At 42.4% G+C, this 17,607-nt stretch overlaps 1 protein-coding gene across 2 annotated transcripts in view; it reads right to left on the bottom strand.

Moving 5' to 3' along the window:
* Positions 1–17,232, bottom strand: part of TCF7L1 (transcription factor 7 like 1) — a 65,549-nt gene extending 48,317 nt beyond the window's left edge. Inside the window, exons 1-3 of one of the 2 annotated variants that reach the window (XM_048512624.1) lie at positions 16,564–17,232; positions 15,786–15,849; positions 13,035–13,165 (exon numbers count right to left, since the gene is read on the bottom strand). In XM_048512624.1, the coding sequence (XP_048368581.1) occupies positions 13,035–13,165; positions 15,786–15,849; positions 16,564–16,806 (438 nt within the window). In that variant the 5' untranslated portion in view covers positions 16,807–17,232. The remainder of the gene's footprint in view (positions 1–13,034; positions 13,166–15,785; positions 15,850–16,563) is intronic. The other variant, XM_048512622.1, reaches the window with a different exon arrangement.
* Between the last annotated feature and the right edge of the window lie 375 nt (positions 17,233–17,607).

Genomic DNA, 17,607 nt, shown 5'->3' with positions numbered 1-17,607 from the left:
TCTTTTGGAACATTGTCTTATCTTAGGGCTTTCAAGGTATGAGACAAGTGTAGTGGTTTACCATTATCTTCTTCTATGTCAGGGGTAGGGAACCTGCGGTTCTCCAGATGTTCAGGAACTACAATTCCCATCAGCCTCTGTCAGCATGGCCAATTGGCCATGCTGGTAGGGGCTGATGGGAATTGTAGTTCCTGAACATCTGGAGAGCCGCAGGTTCCCTACCCCTGTTCTATGTAGTACGAATTAATTATTATTGCCATTGTCTATGATAGATCAATTGTCAGGATCATCTTCTACCACTGCTACTGCCCAACAGCTACCTTTTAAGGATTCCTCTGCCCCCATCACCACTGGAGCTGTCTGTTCTCTTCTGCTGATGTGGCCCTTGACACCTGAAGGGGGATGGAGGCATCTTAGTCTGGTGTCTCAGTTGTGACCATTCCACATTGAGTGACTCTGACAGGCATTTAAGCTCTTGACAGAGCCTGAACTCCTTGTGGTATTAGCAGACACACACAAACCCACTGACTATGGCTGATTCCGCATGGGCCAAAAACAGCGGTGTGAAAACGGTGTGAAAACAGTATAAAGCCTTTTATGCCGTTTGAAACCCTTTTACACCATTTTCACGCCATTTTCACACTGCTGTTTTTGGCCCATGCGGAATCAGCCCATGTTAAGATATGCATCCAAGAGGGTTTCCCACTTGGTTCTTTCAAAAACAAATATTCCCATAAATTAAAAGCACCTGCTGACAGGACTGGTCTACCTCTTTTGAAGGGAGGGCAAAAGTACAAATTGATGATCCCCATATATTGTAGGAATATTTTTCCTTATATAACATGGTGTAGCTGCTGCCCCAGGCAGGCATCCCCCTTATCCCCCCTAGATCTAGCGGTGCCTGCTGTTGGAGAAAGTGTGGGTTGTATAATTGCACAAATGATGACTTGAAGAACATTGTTTGCAGGCAAATAACCTTTCTTTCTTCTTTATGACTGCTGTGCATTACACTAATGAAAGCAGATTAACAAGATGACCTACCTGGTGATGGACACAGGTGCAACCAAGTCAAGAGAGCACTAAGCATGGCTCTGCCAATGGAGGCAGGCTTTTGTGCTCTGACAAATCAGGGCAAAGTGTCAAACAAAAATGGAAGATTGCAACCAGGTTACTGGAACAGTTCATACATAGGGACCATTCTGCTGAAGTTATTGTTACTGCTCTGGCAGAATGTGCTCTTGAAGTCCCTGAAAGGAACTTGCAGCACAATTCATAGCAGAGTTTGACAGAGTGGTAGACAGATAGTGGCTGAAGTGCTGTGAGAAGTTTCTCCCTTTTTTGCTGGGGCTACATTAGTAAAGGACACCTTATAGAATGCTAGGGCCATTTCCGCACATGCAGAATAATGCACCTTCAATTCACTTTCACAACTGTTTGAAAGTGGATTTTGTTATTCCGCACAGTTGCAAAGTGCACTGAAAGTGGATTGAAAGTGCACTATTCTGCATGTGCAGAACGGGCCTAGCTTTCTACAAGCATCCAAAGAGTTCTTTCTGCCTCTGATGAAAGATTCCAGGAAAAGATAGATAGAACAAGATCCTTGCTTAGATGAAAGCCAAAAGCAACCATTAGCTTTTGATGCCTTGTGGCAAACTATGAAAAGTTTGAGGACAAAGATCAATAATACACACTCATTCACAGAGAGTTCTCTAAGAACTTTCCCTACCTGTTGCAGCAGTACTCAAGGAATAACAGGAAGCTGAAACTGCTCTCCCTTAGGCATGAGCTATGGTGGACAGGGTCAAAAAGAGAAAAGATTTTGTACCTCAAAACCTAGGTCTAGAATGTTCTGAATCATGGTTCTGTACGAGCATGAAGCCCATTTGCATAGTTCAAAGAGACCACAAATAAGAATATATTTTTACAAAAAGTTTTTCAGTATCCTGTTCTGGGGAGTTCAAAGCAATTCCAAGCAAATAAGTGAGAAAGCTTTTTCAGGCAACAGTGTTAATCTTCTGCTTCCTTCTAGGCAGTCATTTGTGGCACACTGACAATCATGGACTGGCAGGCTAATAAAACGCTTGTGGTCTAGCAACTTTTGTGATTGTATTTTACAAGTCTGTTTTACACAGACTAACATACTGGGAAATATTTCAGTATTATGGGACTATGGTTGCAGTTTTTCTAGCATAAAGATTAAGCTTTAAATGCTATTCTTGAGTCTCTTGTTATCCTCCAATGTCTCCTCACAGGATTTCATGAAACATAAATTGGTCACTAGAAAAGTGGTTGTTAATGCTCTGATTGTATTCTATCATCCACTCCTGGAAACAGCTGTGACCTAGGTATTGGGCGCCTGTTATGTGAAGTTTGGGGGCGGGTCCGAGTCCCTCCCAGAGGCTATAGGGTGCGGGCTGACACCCCTTGAGCAGCAGCACCAGGGGCACATGCCCTGCCTTTCCCAACCCAACCATACACTGGGTGGGAGGCAGGGTATGAATGAAGCAAATAAATGAATTAAAATTGTATCGCTATTTATTTAGAAAAAAATCCCCCACCTCTTCAGGAACCTGCCCAAGGAGACTAATAAAATTAAAATATTAAAAAGAAAATGTTCAAAGATATTAAAATCCAACATTATAAACTCAGCCCAGTATAATCAACTGATACTGACAATATTAGTTACAAATATAAAAATGCCAAAAGGAAAACTTCCAAGAAGCGAAAAGGAACATAAGTGACAAAGAACTGAACAGAACAAAGAGCCGAATTCAAGACAAGCTGTAACTAAGAAGATACATTGCAAACAATATAGAAGGTTTTTAATAATAACCTTGCAAAGAATTTCACAGAAGTACATAATCTACAGAAAATCTTCACCAACTCCAACACTACTGCCAATAATTTGTGGAGAGAAGGAGAGACAGAGACAAATGGACAAAGAGAATGAATTTACTTTTTTTTCCATTTGTGAAAGGTCTACCTTGCCTGAGCAACTGAGAGGTTATTCTTGGTAGTAATGTGATAAATACAACCGGATATTTACAAGCTTATTTTGTAATCAAATTTAAAAAAGAAGAGAAAAAAAAGATGCAAAAGGCCTACTCCTAGTTGAGGAAGGCAGACATTAGGATGAAAATAAAAAGACCTAATTATTCAATATATATTTGAAGAAGTTAACATTTCTAATAAAGCATTTTAGATGCTGCCTAAATAATAACTACTATATGATGCCCTGTTATCAACAACAACAAAAATCTACAAGACCTCACTTTTGGAGGTCACTAATTCATAGGGTTGCCATAAGTCAGAAGTAACCTGATGACATTTAACATGCACAAAAATAAGGGAAGAGAACTGGTTTAGCAGTTAGAAAAGTAGATAAGGAACAAGTAAAAGATTGCAATTTGCCACTAAGCTACTTATCTCAGGACAGTTGTTACTCATCCAAGATGAGTGACAAATTGCATGGTTAGGAACAGCAAACATCTATTAAGGATGCTTCAGTAAAGGATGCCTTGAATTAGGACAGGAAGTTGCATTGCAGGATTCACCCTTTTCAATAATGCGACTAAAAGATTAACAATTACAGCATGCTCACATATTTTCTTCTCAGCTCCTCTATTTTCAACATATTTTCTGATTCTGGACTGAATCCCTCTCCTTTCCTTTTTTTTATCTAAACTCCTTCCCAAATGCTGCATCCAGACTGCTCATTCATTCCCATTTACTTTTTATATTGCCTTCCCCAATCAATCAGTTCCCTAGTAAATCCACTGAAGGTAACATTTTATTCAGATCTTTCGTCATTGTCCTCCATTACTGCGCTGCTTCCAAGCTGTATTTTTGTTGGCCCCACTAAGACAACATGAACTCCATACCCACTGCAATGAAGTAATATATACCTTCAGGAAGACTCCACTGGCTCTCACTCCCAGCTACGAAGAAACAAGTACATTGTTTTCGGGATACTAGAGAAACTAAATTTACTGCAATCCTTTTAGTACATGGTAATTATTTCATTTACTAGATATGTGAAGCAAGTAGATGAGCTTCTTGCTAGATTTGGATGGTCAACAAGATGCTGACACCATCACCATCACACTTCATTTCCTTAGCAGATTGGAGAGTATAAATACATTTATAGTGAGGTGCAGGAAATGAAGAACACTGGACTACATGATTGTGACTATTGAGGAGGAGGAGAAGGAGAAGAAGAAGAAAAAGAAGAGGAAAAAGAAGAAGAGGAGGAAGAGGAAAAAGAAGAAGAGGAGGAGGAGGAGTTTGGACTTATATCTCTCTCCTGTAGGAGACTCAAAGGGGCTTACAATCTCCTTGCCCTTCCCCACTCACAACAAACACCCTGTGAGATAGGTGGGGCTGAGAGAGCTCCGAGAAGCTGTGACTAGCCCAAGCTGGCGTGTGTGGGAGTGTGCAGGCTAATGTGAATTCCCCAGATAAGCCTCCACAGCTCAGGCGGCAGAGCGGAGAATCAAACCCGGTTCCTCCAGAACTGATTGTGACAATTGAGAAGAACTGAACTTGCCATTTTATTCTGCCATTTTCAAATTGGCATTTCATCACTATTCTGCAAAAATGAATTTATCTGGAAAGCAGAAATATACCAACACAACGGTACTTATACCTAGACATTATAGGGTTGATACTTTAGCACTGCTTCCATTTGGTGAACAGTTGCTTCTATACAGTGATATCCGTGCATCCAAAACACAGCCTCTAGTTAAAATGGAAGAGCTTTCCCAGAGCTCCTTCATTCTGTATTTATTAGGTAAGAAAGCAGCTGCAACTCATCCCAGAAAGAACTTTTTTTCACTGCAACACAGAACTTGGGGTTTATCTCATGCCTGAAGCAGTTACAGCACATATAAGAATGTATCAAAACAATAACTCTAAATAGGAAACAGACTGTATCCTAGGAAAAAAAGGCTTCTCTAGAGAAAAAGCTTTCAGGCTTCTATCTAACCTCCTAAACCCTTTCCAAACATAAGAAATTCAAAGAATAGAATACACAAAAATTACACTGACAGCAAATTCCATACAGGACTCAATGATCAGTTCCAAGTTCTCCTATTGCAGTTGGTCAATATAATCCATGCTGTTTATAAATAAGCCCTTCGAACAGACATTCCAAACAGACATTTTAGAAGCCCTGTTTGGCTCATACTGCCAGCAAAATGCTGCATCTCACAATACTGCCTTGATACCATGCCCCAACTTGTGTTTTTTCCCCTTCTTCTGCAGGTAAAATAGCATGGAGAGGTTCTCAGACCTTTCTCTTTTGTTGAAATCCTTCAACAAAAAGTAATCTGTTCACCCATAAGCAAAGAAATTAACTGTGTTTAAGACTAATTGTTATCAAAAGCACATAGTGTAAGCATACACTGACACAGAAAACAAAATCCTTTATCAATTCCACTGTGTATGTCAGAAGTTTATTTTTCAATAACTTGCTATGATACTCCGAAATTATCCTAATATAACAGAGTTTTAGTTATACTAATTCCTGTATTTTAATGTATGATAGTAATGGATGGCTCTTATAAGACAGTTCACTAACAATGCAATCTTATGCAACGTTATACTGTTTTAAGCCTACTGACTTCAGTGGACTTAGAAGAGGGTAACTCTGATTAGGACTTACACTATTAAGTTTTCTACAATCATCTAAAACAAATAATCAAAGTGAATGGATTCTCTTTTATGCAGACGATTTCTCAAAAACATCTTAATGCCCTCAAAGCAGCAAAAACAAAAAAAGATACAACTACAGGGATCTGGATGCTTGAGAAAGACTAATGAAGGAATCCAACACATATAATACAAGAGAAAAGCTCAGATATAGTTGCCCAGGGCTACCCACAGGTTAGCTTCGGGGGACCCTTAACAGAATGCAAGGAAAATCCATTCTAAGAAACTAATCTTTCCTTATTTTTACTATAGGGAACAATCAAATAAGTGGAAAATTAGGCAATTAAATCGAAATGCTTAGCAGTAAAGAAAATTTCAGTTTTCAAAATTTAACATCCTGATGCATCTCATGGGTTTTTAGTCTATTTGCCTATGGAGATAGATACCTTCTGAAAAGATATGGGCCACTGCACATGGTTGAAACTCCAAAAGTCAGACAGAAACTATACAGTACCTCTGGTGATCAAGGGACAGAAAGTTTTTGTGATTAGTGTAACTCCACAAGATGAGGGAAAGCTCATATTCACATAACCATGCAATCTCCCATGTTTGGCATTTTTCTTTAAAGATAGTGTATATATGAGTGTATATAGAGGCAAGCTCTCTGCTCTTCCCAGTTCACAGCCTTTCGTAATGTGCTACTTCAGTTTTCAAACCATTATTAAATGTATGCAAGGAGACTTGGTTTTCATAATTTATGTGGAATGTGAACTTTAGGGAATGTTCAGGAATGGGGAACTTTGAGGTAAACAAGAACCATTAAAACAGAGACATTTAAAAATAAAATAAAATTAATCCGTCTCTTCAAATGAATGTATTCTACAGAAATATTAATAATTTTCCAATTATTTTTCCTCCACAGCTAGTTTAACTTTATACAGATAACACATTTCTTTTAAATGAGCTTGAGGTTTTCATCAGTAAGTTGCCAGTGTCATCCTAAGCAGAGTTATACCCTTGATTACAATTAATACAGGGTGCAACTCTGCTTAGGAATGCACTGCAAGACCTTATCAAAAAGACAGTTAAACATTGCCTGGTCTATTTATGGACCATTATGATCCAGTTTCCACAATGAGTGTTGACAGGATACTGGGATCTGTGAAGGCAATTACTTGTGCCATGTCTTTCCTGGCTGTTTAAATCACGTAAGAACCACATCAAAAAGCCCTTGTGGTGTCTATCAAAAATCAACCACTAACCAATGGAATCTGTCCTCAGCCACTGAAAGAAGCAGTTAACCATCCACAACTTCAAAAAAAAATCCCTGCAGAAAAGTGATGTGGCCAATTATTACTTAGACCAGACTTCAAGTTGCCTTTTCTGGTCAAAGCAATCTAGAAGAATAGTAGCAGACCAGCTCCAAGCCTTCTTACATAGTTCATCTGCTCTGGACTCTTTTCAAGTTGGTCAACATAGGGGATGGTGCTAGTGACTTTATTTGATTACCTCTGTCTGAAAGTAGACCAAGGTGCTGCCTTTCTGGATTTTTGGGCAGCTTTTCATACAGTAGACCATGCCATTTTTTGAGGTGTTTGGAGACAGAAGTGAGTATCAGAAGACATGCTATCAACTAGTTCAAACCATGCCAGATGACCTGACTCAAAGAGTTGCTGTTGGAGACCAGCTGCCATCATTATGGGACCAATTTTGGAGGATTTCACAGGGCACAATCCCATCCCCATGCTTTTCAGACTATATGTAAAACCCTTTGAATAGATCATTTATAATTTTAGGACTGCCAGCTCTGGATTTCCTTACTCATACTTCTGGGTGATGTGACAGTGGTCCTGAATCTCTGCTTGTCTCCTGTACTTAAATAGATAACAGTGGACAACTTGAAAGTAAATCTTAACAAGACAAAGGTCATGCTGGTAGGGAAAGTGGAGTAAACTGACTCCCACCTTTGACAGGGTTCAGCTGACCCTTGCTGACTCACAGTTAAGAGCCTTGGACTTATCCTGGATCCAACACTACTGCTGGAGAAGCAAGTTAATGCAGCTGCAAAAAAAACCCATTTTCTTTCAGTTCAGTTTAGAACAGAACATGGCATTGACTTGGCAGTTTGGATCTATGTCACATTGTGAGAAAATACAACTGTAATGCATTCTATATAGCACGTGCACAATGGTTCAGCTTGCTTTTTATGAAGAGTTAGGCGGAACATGCATATTATGCCTATTCTGCAGTCACTCAATTGGCTAGTCATCAGTTACTGGAATCAATTCAAGATACCGGCAATCAAATAAAAAGCCGTTGATGGCCTGAACCCTCATTTCTGCAGGACCAGTTCTCCCAGTGTGTTCCACAGTAACGGTTTTGCTCATCTGAACAAAGTCTCTTGCAGCTTTAACATGGCACATTACTATTAATGCTGTTTCAAATTTTTGCAAACTTAATCTTACTGCACTGCTACTGGATGTCCCATCTTGTCGAATGTACTGACCTACCATTGTGTAATGTGCCTTAAACCTTAGTGAGAAAGGAAAACTAGAAATACTATTTAAAAACACTCTCTAATAAGTCAGCCTACTTTTGAACAATAAACAAGCCATGTTTTATAGTGGTTAGATTAGTGTCCAACTAGGATTAAAGAGATCTAGGTTCAAATCCCCACTCTGCAATGGGAGTTTGATGGATGACCTTGGGCCAGTCATTTTCTCTCAACCTAGCCTACCTCCCAGGGTTGTTGTGAGTGTAAAATAGACAAGTGAACAACATAAGTCGCTTTGGATCCCCACAAGAGAAGTTGGTATAGATCAGTGGTTCTCAACCTTCCTAATGCCACGACCTTTTAATACAGTTCCTCGTGTTGTGGTGACCCCCAACCGTAACATTTATCCATTTTACAGATGGAGAACACTGATGCAGAGAGTCTTAGGTGACCCCTGTGAAAGGGTCATTCAACCCCCAAATGGGGCCCGATCCACAGATTGAGAACCACTGGTATAGATGAAAGCAATAAATAAATAAAATGTCACAAATGTTTACAACCAGCCATTGTTAGGCAGACATATTTTAAAAAATGGCTGAAAGAACATTTCCTTGGTATAGGCTCAGTCCTGGATCACCAATACGATGATAAGCTCAAGATAAGTATTGTAATAATGCATGAATAAACATTTCTGCTGAGTCCCTTAAGAAATATACAATAGAATTCTAAGATCTCACAAGCAAGATTCTTATCTAAGCCAGTATTTTCTTCAACATATGGTTGAGACAGGGTTACCAACCAGTAGGTGGGGGCTGGAGTTTTCCTGGAATTACCACTGATCTCCAGACAAGAGATGAGTTCCCGTGGAAGAAATGGCAACTGAGAGACAGCTGTCATCATTGTATGATATGTCATAGAGCAGGAGTGGCCAACCTATGGCACTCCAGATGTTCATGGACTGCAATTCCCATCAGTCCCTGCCAGTATGGCCAATTGGCCATGCTGGCAGAGGCTAATGGGAATTGCAGTCCATGAACATCTGGAGTGCCATAGGTTGGCCACCCCTGTCATAGAGTCTAAGAGAAACAGAAGCCCCCCTCAGGTTCTGGCCCCAAATCGGCAGGAACTTCCTTAGCTGCAGACCATTCAAAACCAATCTGGTGATTCTGCTCTCACGCTAGAGTTGCGTTTGTGAGCCATAGTTCTTAAAGGGATTGCTCAGAAGCCTGTTTTATTTCACTGAAATAAACACTGAAGTACTTTTGTGTGCATTTCCCTTCCCAGACAGTATTAAGTTCTTAAGTTTTAAATTAATCACTGATTCAGAGCTCTTTTTCTAGGAGTGTTGTGTGGTTTCCAGGCTGTATGGCCATGTTCTAGTAGCATTTTCTCCTGATGTTTCACCTGCATCTGTGGCTGGCATCTTTTTTTCTTGGTTACTAAAACAAGTGCTCATCTATAAACATTGCTAGAGAAGAATGTCATGGCCAACTGTCTCCTGGTCCCCAATCTGCCATTCCTGGGGCTAAATAATAAAGTAAGCAGTTTCAGATCATCTCCAGATCTTACTGGATGGCTCACCTGCTTTAGATCCCTTTCAGTCTGGGCTACAGGATGGAGACCATTTTGATAGCTTTGGTTAATGATCTCACTTTGAATGCTAACAGGGCTGCTCTTACTAGATTTATCAACAGCCCTCAATATTGTGGACAATCCCATCTTATTGAGATACACGGAGGTAGAAGTATGAATTAAGGAATGTTCTTTGGGCTGATTTAAATAATTATTTATAAACAGGCCTCAAGATGGTTGCTGTGGAAGATCAGTTGTCACCAATGTGGGACTTGCCCATCCACTTCAGTCATCTTCAGATGCCCTGCTTTGGGTGCTCCTATCATCTGAATCAAGATGGGTGGCTATCCAAGAATGGAATTCTTGGTCGTGGCACTAAGACTCTGGACTCTTTTCAAGCTGGGCTACATAGGGGACTCCCTCACCAAGATTAGCCTGTTGCCCTCTTCTGTTGTCTTCCACTACTGGGTGATGTGTTTTTTGTTCAGTGTGCCATGCCCTCAATAAATTCTATCATACCCCTCCCTGTTTTTGGTTAGGGTTAGGTTATGTGTGTTCATGTGTTTTTGATGAATTAAATGTTTTTAAAGTTGAAATGTTTTAATCGATATGAACTACTTTGACATTTTATTTGGCAGCATAGAAATGTACAAGTATTCACCCTTTTCTCAGGCTGCTCAAAAAGCTCTCCAATAAGTCTTTGAAGCTCTGTTTTAAAGATATCGACAGTAAACCTTGGAAGAACAGAGTGGTAGCATGGGAACATGCAGAGAGAGGTGGTCCCTCAAGTATGTGGCAGTCAAGTAATGAAGGGCTTTAAAGGTGAGCACCAACGCATTAAATTAAAGCCAGAAACTAATTGGAAACCAGGAGTATCAGAATGGGTGACTTAGTTCTATCTATCAGCTTGCTCCAGATAATGAATAGACTGGTATATTTTGCACCAACTGTAGTTTTCAGATCATCTTCAAGGGCAGGCACATGTACAGATATTACCTTGAGATTCCTCAAGGATGTTACCTCAAAGTTACTGAAACATGGATCAGCATGGCCAGATCAGGCATCTTCAAATAAAAATCTAGCTCCTACCTAGGTATAGCTGGAAAAAAAGTTTATTGTTGCAAACATTTTTTTCTCTAACAGAAGATCAGGCTGCAGAAAGATTCCCAAGCTCTTAATAGCATCTTCCAACAAAGGTTGCATACTATCAACTGTCTAAAAGCTATATACTGTCAATTCAAAGCAGTATCCCTTTCAGTTATCTGGATACAACTTCAGTACCACATTCACTATTACGATCAAGTAAACAAAATAGTTAGAACAGTGACTCCCTTAGCCCATTTAAGAAAGCAAGCAATAATGTCATCATCCCTATTAAAGATATTTTTCAAATTATAAAACATTTTCCTAGCCCTAGAGTCAAAAGCTTCAGAGTAAGCAACAAGACTGGTAATCCTTGATGAGCAAACTGATAGTTGATAAGGTGTTCATGGCACAACCCAAAGCAGAATAATAGGTTTGTGTTAAGGCATGATAAGCAGATGAGTGGGAACCTTTAATGGCCACAGAATACAATGAACTCCTGAGGGCCGAAGTATTTGCAGAACTGGGAACTGGAGTTGGGACTTATGAGTCTGTGCTCAAAGGGATTCAATTTGCTGCCATTTAAACTGTCTAATGCTAGGTCAATTTGCTTAATCACTTCTTTAAATGGTGGTGGAGACAGTCACAATGTCAAGCCATTAACACCTTTTAAGTCTCCCCTTAAATGAGAAAAGTAGTGCATACAGGATGAAAGAGGGTGTTGCTAGATTTGTACAAGTAGCTCAGTGTCAGTAATTCTTTCATTCATCAGTTTCCAGGCCAAAATTTACAGTAACATTTCATTTGCACAATGCATCATTATAAATTGACTTATTCACCTCTTCCAGAACCAAAGCAAGAAATAAAGTGGCAGGCAATTTTCACCTTGAACCACAGATTAAAGAAACATTTTCATTGTTTTTCTAAATAATTTTTTATAACACTTGCATTTAACAGTTATAATATTTAAATACTGAAGATCTGTTATATTTGAGTACTGTAGATATGTCCATGAAAGCTACCAATCTTTTAACTGCAGTTAACAAACGGGGTCAGTAATGATATGCAGACTCATGTACTCAAATTTCTTTTCTCAAACATTAACAGTTTTCCTTTCATTAGACAGCATTAATTTTGGTGTAGCTGCACCACCACATCTGCATCATGTTAACCCAGGTTAGCTTCAAACCCTGGTTTCAAACAATTTATGGCTGATTAGTATTAACATGATTAGAATCAGTGCACACAACATACTATAGTGTGATTAATGCTGGAAAGACAGATTCACGTGAGCCCACACGGTCTGTCAATAACAGCTGAAAGAAACTGGGCCACATAAGGCACTTCTGAATCTTCTCTTCCAATAAAGTTGAACCATATATACCTATGTGAAGCATTTTAGCGGACACAGAACCCCAATTCCACAGTAACATGAAGAACAAGTTGTGTCTTGCCTCAGAGTAACACAAATAAAATATTCACCAAACTCACCATTCCCCACACCTAAAAGAAATTCCAGAACAAGTACTGGCCCTTAGGCCACCACATAATCTAGGAAACCAGTAATAGTGGATGTGATCTCTTTCTAGAAAGATTGTTCAACGTTATGTTTTCAAGAAGAAGAGTAGAAGAGTTTGGATTTATACCCTGCCTTTCTCTCCTGTAAGGAGTCTCAAAGCGGTTTACAAACTCCTTCCCTTCCTTTCCCTACAACAGACACCTTGTGAGGTAGGTCAGGCTGAGAAAGTTCTGAGTGGACTATGAAGGTCACTTGGCAGGCTTCATGTATAGAAGCAGGGAAACAAATCCAGTTCACCAGCTAAGCGCCCACAGCTCATTTGGAAGAGTGGAAAATCAAACCCAGTTCTCCAGATCAGAGTCCACTGCTCCTGACTGCTACACCATGAACAGTAACATTGAACAGTAACACTGAAATGAATGAACAAGGAAAAACCTCATTGATGTGGCAAAGTTTCTTTGATACAGTAAATAATGAAAACTGAAAATTAGTCATAAACATGTCAAAAGATATCAGTTTCAAACTCCATATCTAATAAATAAAATAAATATCTGAAAGATAGGAATATTTAACATTCCTTTCAGCAAGAGCTCCATATCACCAGTAAAAAAGAAACCTTCAGCAGGGCAAAAGGGCATGAATGAACTTCATTCAGCATAATTTTCCTCCATAAGAACTTCAATAATTGTATTTTTCAAGTCAAACTAAAGCACTTACTGTGCGCGCACCACTTGGGGACAAGGCTCCATTGGGCAAGTAGGGGCTTCCTAGCTCTGGGATCATCAAGAAGGGATAACTTGGATAGGTAGCCCCTTTAAAGAAACCTCCATCCTGCTGTCTTCTGATTGCTAGAGAAGGGAAAAATATACTTAGCTAGAGGTACTCTTAAGGCTTCAAAGTTACAAAAACACATATTTTAAAAGTACACAAGAATTTGAGGGACGAAAAAGAAGATGAAATAACTTTCCTTAAGCCTGAATAGGGTTTAAGAGAATAGATAGAATTAAAAGGCAGAGAGTGAAGGGGAAAATGATTGCGTTAAATCTGCACATGACTGCCATTTACATATTTACCATTAATACATTTTCGTTGAACTACCACCACAGAATTTATTTGCCAATGTCCATGCAGGAGGGTTTTTACACATGTAATGGGGTTGGCTGTTCAGCAAAATAAATGTTCAGAAAGATGCTTCAATAAAAGGATAGGGACTGTAGACTATGCTACTGTGTATAATCTGTGCGGTCTGTTGCTGTATGATCCTACTATATAACTTCTGTATGATCCTACTATGTAACTTCTGTATCATTTATTGCTCCATATTATACTTTGTTTTAGTTTTGTGTCAGATTTTTGTAATCTATTGCAATGTTTATTGGATGCTCCATCTTGTTGATTATATTGACCTACATGGTATAACATCTTGAGCCTCAATGAGCAAAGTGGCCTATAATCAACAAATAAATTGGTAAGCAATATTTTAAGTTTTAACAACTTCACAATGTGGTATAACAGACTCCTACACTTGAAAACACACATAGCGGTAAAAACCTAATGGCCCCAAACACGAGCATGGCACCCAGCAGGAATGCTGCCCCCAAGGCTTCCCAGAAGTGTGCGGAAGTTAAAAAGGTTCCCCACCACCAAGAAACCTCAGTGGACTGCATCGGACTTATGCCAGCCAAAAGGCTGGCTTAAGTGTGGGCTGTGGGCTGCCAGCATAACAGCAGCAAAGACCAAGAGGAAGCCAACTAATGCCAGTTCCTCCCCTGGCCCACTCCTACTATGCCACTAGGAGGGGTGGCATTGGAACGTTGGCATGGTGTTCAGCACTGGAGAGGGCACAGGCTGGCAGGGCCGCTCCCCTTCGCCAGAGTAAGTACCCCAGGGAGGGGAAATCCACTAGTGATGTGGCTTGCTGCTTCCTGAAGCAGATCCCCCCACTTGGGATGGGGGATATATATTAAAAGCAAGTCCTTCAAAGTTCAATGGGATTGAACTGTATATTAAAAGCAAGTCTGTATATTAAAAGCAAGTCCTTTAAAGTTCAATGGGATTTCTGACTAAGTGTCTATAGATTCATAGCCTTAGACCACAATTCAAAACAAGTAAAACAAAGTTAGTAAGAGCTGGTGCCTGTGGTCAGTGAACATTGCCTTCAAATAACCAAGGAAGTTTTACCAAAGATCCTTCTTTTTTTCTCCTATAAAGCCATAAATTACTAATATAGATCTTGTGAGCAGGCACGCTGTTGAAAAATTTTGTCACCTAGGAACTTTTGTGGACATATTTGCCAACTGACCTACATAAATTCATCACATTGAATTCAACAAGGTAAATACGTTCAGAAGTATGGCTTAAGAACATATACAAGATTACAGTGGCATTTCTAGTCAACTTTCAAAAAAACCTGCCATCTTATGTGTTGCTCAAGCACACACATCAGCACTGATAGAAATATTATTTAATAATGCAATTACAAGGGTACCCCAGGAGGCTACTTGAAAGAAGTAAATAAACAGTCTACAGTTTTTAAAGACTTAGTAAGGCATAAGACCTGCAGCTCAGGGAAGTTTACAGCTTACCTAGTCCAATTATGGGTTGCTTCAAGATGGAAACCAACTGCCAACCACAAGCCCCACTTGGCAAGGACCTTGCCTACTTTCTTGAAGAACGTAACAGGTGTCACATTGGGGAATGGTGGTCAGAAGTGCCACAGGTATTACGTGTCTCCTGAGTATCACTAGTCTAAAAGATATGTTTATTTAAAATATGTATATCCCACCTTATCTCCAAACACTTAAGGTAGCTAACAAAATAGCAACAGTTGCAGGACACAAACATCATAATTATTTTGTGGCACTTTCAGGACTCACAGATAAGTGTGGCATAAACTTCCAAGGACTAGAGTTTACTTTGTAGGATGATGGCATGCCACAGTCCACCTATTAGTCTTCAAGGGTGCAACACAAATTGTTTTGGTTCTGCTGACATCTATGACTTTTCCTAGGTATCCAGGATTTATTTTAAAAAAACATAATCTATTTCAGCAAAACTTACTTCAAAAATAAGAAAAACTGCAGCATAATTGTATGCATGTATACATACTCACAAGTCACACCAAGTTCAATGGAAACTACTCTCCCTAGCAGGGTTGCACAGGATCACAGCCTCAGCTGGGATAACACCAGCATGAAATCAGCTGCAGTGGCTTGCAATTTTGAAAATTCAACTGGCCTAAATTAGACAGCTTCTTCTTTACTCTTGCCAGGATCAGGGCCAAAAGGGGGCAGCAGCAAACCGAAAGGAAGAGACAGGAGACTAAATGGAAGCTCCTCCTAATTCCAGAAAAGCGAAGGGAAAACCAGCACCAGCAGCTGGAGAAGTCCAGGAGGAAGAAGACTGCACCATTTTCTTCTTCCCTGCCGCCCCTTCCCCAATTTCTGGGGCAAAAAGAAGCATCTTTACCTTCAGCTGGAGAGTCCCGGGGCTTTTGGAAGTTTTCCCGACGTTGCTGAGGCGGCCTCTCTGCCTATATGAGTGAAAGCAAAGACACAAAGAAAAAGGGGGGTTGAGGTGACTGAAAAAGCCCCCCCCATACCAGCCTCCCCTCCTCTCACCCCCACCCTTTCTTTTCTTTTGCTAATACCCCCCCCCCCAGCAAAAAAGCCACTTTCTCCACTTCCCCACATACCACGCTCTGGTTTTGCCACCCCCACCCCCGCGGCTATTTTACCGCAGAATCGGAACCTCCCCCTTCTCCCCACAACTTTGCCATCAGGACCGAAATCGGAGCCACCACCATAACTCTCATTCATTTTGCCACACACCCCCTTTTAAACTTTATCTCGGAATAAGACCTCGCTCTCCTTCACCGGCCCCCCTTCATAAACTTTGCCTCAAATCTGGAGTCTCCCCCGCCACTCCCGCTTCTCCGCTGCCCCTTTTAAACTTTACCTCTTCTCCCCCCTCCCTCCCCGAGTCTTAAACTTTACGAAAGGCTGAAACCCGTTTCTCTCCCCCCCCCGCTTTCTTTCTGCGCCCCCTCCCAACCTTACCTCAGATCCAGTCTCCTCCTCCTCTTCCCTCCCCCCACCCGCCGTCAACCTCACTCATTTTGCGACCCCCCCCCCTTAAACTTGTGCCTCAGAATCACGGCTTTCACTCCCCCTCCCAGTCTTAAACTTTGCCTCAAAATTGGAGCCTTCCCCTCCCCCCTTCCCCCCCCCGGTTGAAAAACTTTTACCTCAGAGTCGGAGCCTGAGGCGCTGCCGCCGCCGCCGCCGCGGTTCTCCGACTCGTTCACCAGCGACGACTTGAGCTCGTCCAGGTCCCCGTGCGCCGAGCCGCGCCCCCCGGCGCCCTTGTCCTGCTCGTCGCCCTCGTCCTGGAAGGGGATGAGCTCGTCCGGGGCGCCCAAGTCGTCGCCGCCGCCGCCGCTGCCGTTAGTGCCGCCGCCGCCGCCGGCAGGCGCCTGTAGCTGAGGCATGGTGCGGCGGGGTCCGACGGCGACGGGGGGCCGCTCCCCGCACCCCGCCTGCCTCAGCCCGGCCTCCCGCCTCAGCCCCGTCCTGCCGCCGCCCGGGCAAAGTTTTGACACTCGAAAAAGAGAGAAAGGGAAGGGGCCGCGGGGAGGAGGAGGAGGAGGCGCCGAGACCGAGGAAGGAGAAGGCGCCACGGAGCTGCCTCAGCGGCGACGGAAGGGAATGCCGGAGCGGGATAGGCGGGAAAGAAGGAGCGGAGACCGACCGAGGACCGACCGACCGACCGGCCGGGGGGAGCGGGAAGGGAAGGCGGGCGGGCGGGGGGGCGAGGCGGACGGGCGAGTGGAGCAGCCGGACGAGGGAGGCTCCGGCGGGGTCCCCTGCTTCGCCCACCCGGGGAGGGTCGAGAATGCGAGCGAGGGGCCGGGGGGGAGGAGGGGGAGGGGGAAGGAGGAGCTCCCGCTGCAAACTGACACCCGGAGCCCGTGGGGGGAAGGGAGGGGAGAGGGGAACGCCCCCCCCCCGGCCTCCACACACAGGGACACCCCTCCCCCACGCACTGTCTGGGGGGCGGGAGGGGGACGCGACCCCCTCCCCGGCTGCGCTTCCTGTGGCCTGGTCTCTGCCCCCTCCCTTGCCTTTCCCAAATGGAAAACAGGGACACGCTTGTGTGTGTTGCGCGCCTCACAGCTGGGCCCGCCGCTGGATTCGGCTCCTTTCCCCTCCTCCCTCCCCGGCTGTCCTGGGGTGGGGATAATGGGAGTCTTCACTGCTGTGAAAACTTTTTGTTAAAGGAACACCGCTCT

The sequence above is a fragment of the Sphaerodactylus townsendi genome, linkage group LG12 (genome assembly GCF_021028975.2).
Source record: "Sphaerodactylus townsendi isolate TG3544 linkage group LG12, MPM_Stown_v2.3, whole genome shotgun sequence".
Classification (NCBI taxonomy): Eukaryota; Metazoa; Chordata; class Lepidosauria; order Squamata; family Sphaerodactylidae; genus Sphaerodactylus; species Sphaerodactylus townsendi.
This window is presented reverse-complemented; position numbering and strand designations above follow the sequence as displayed.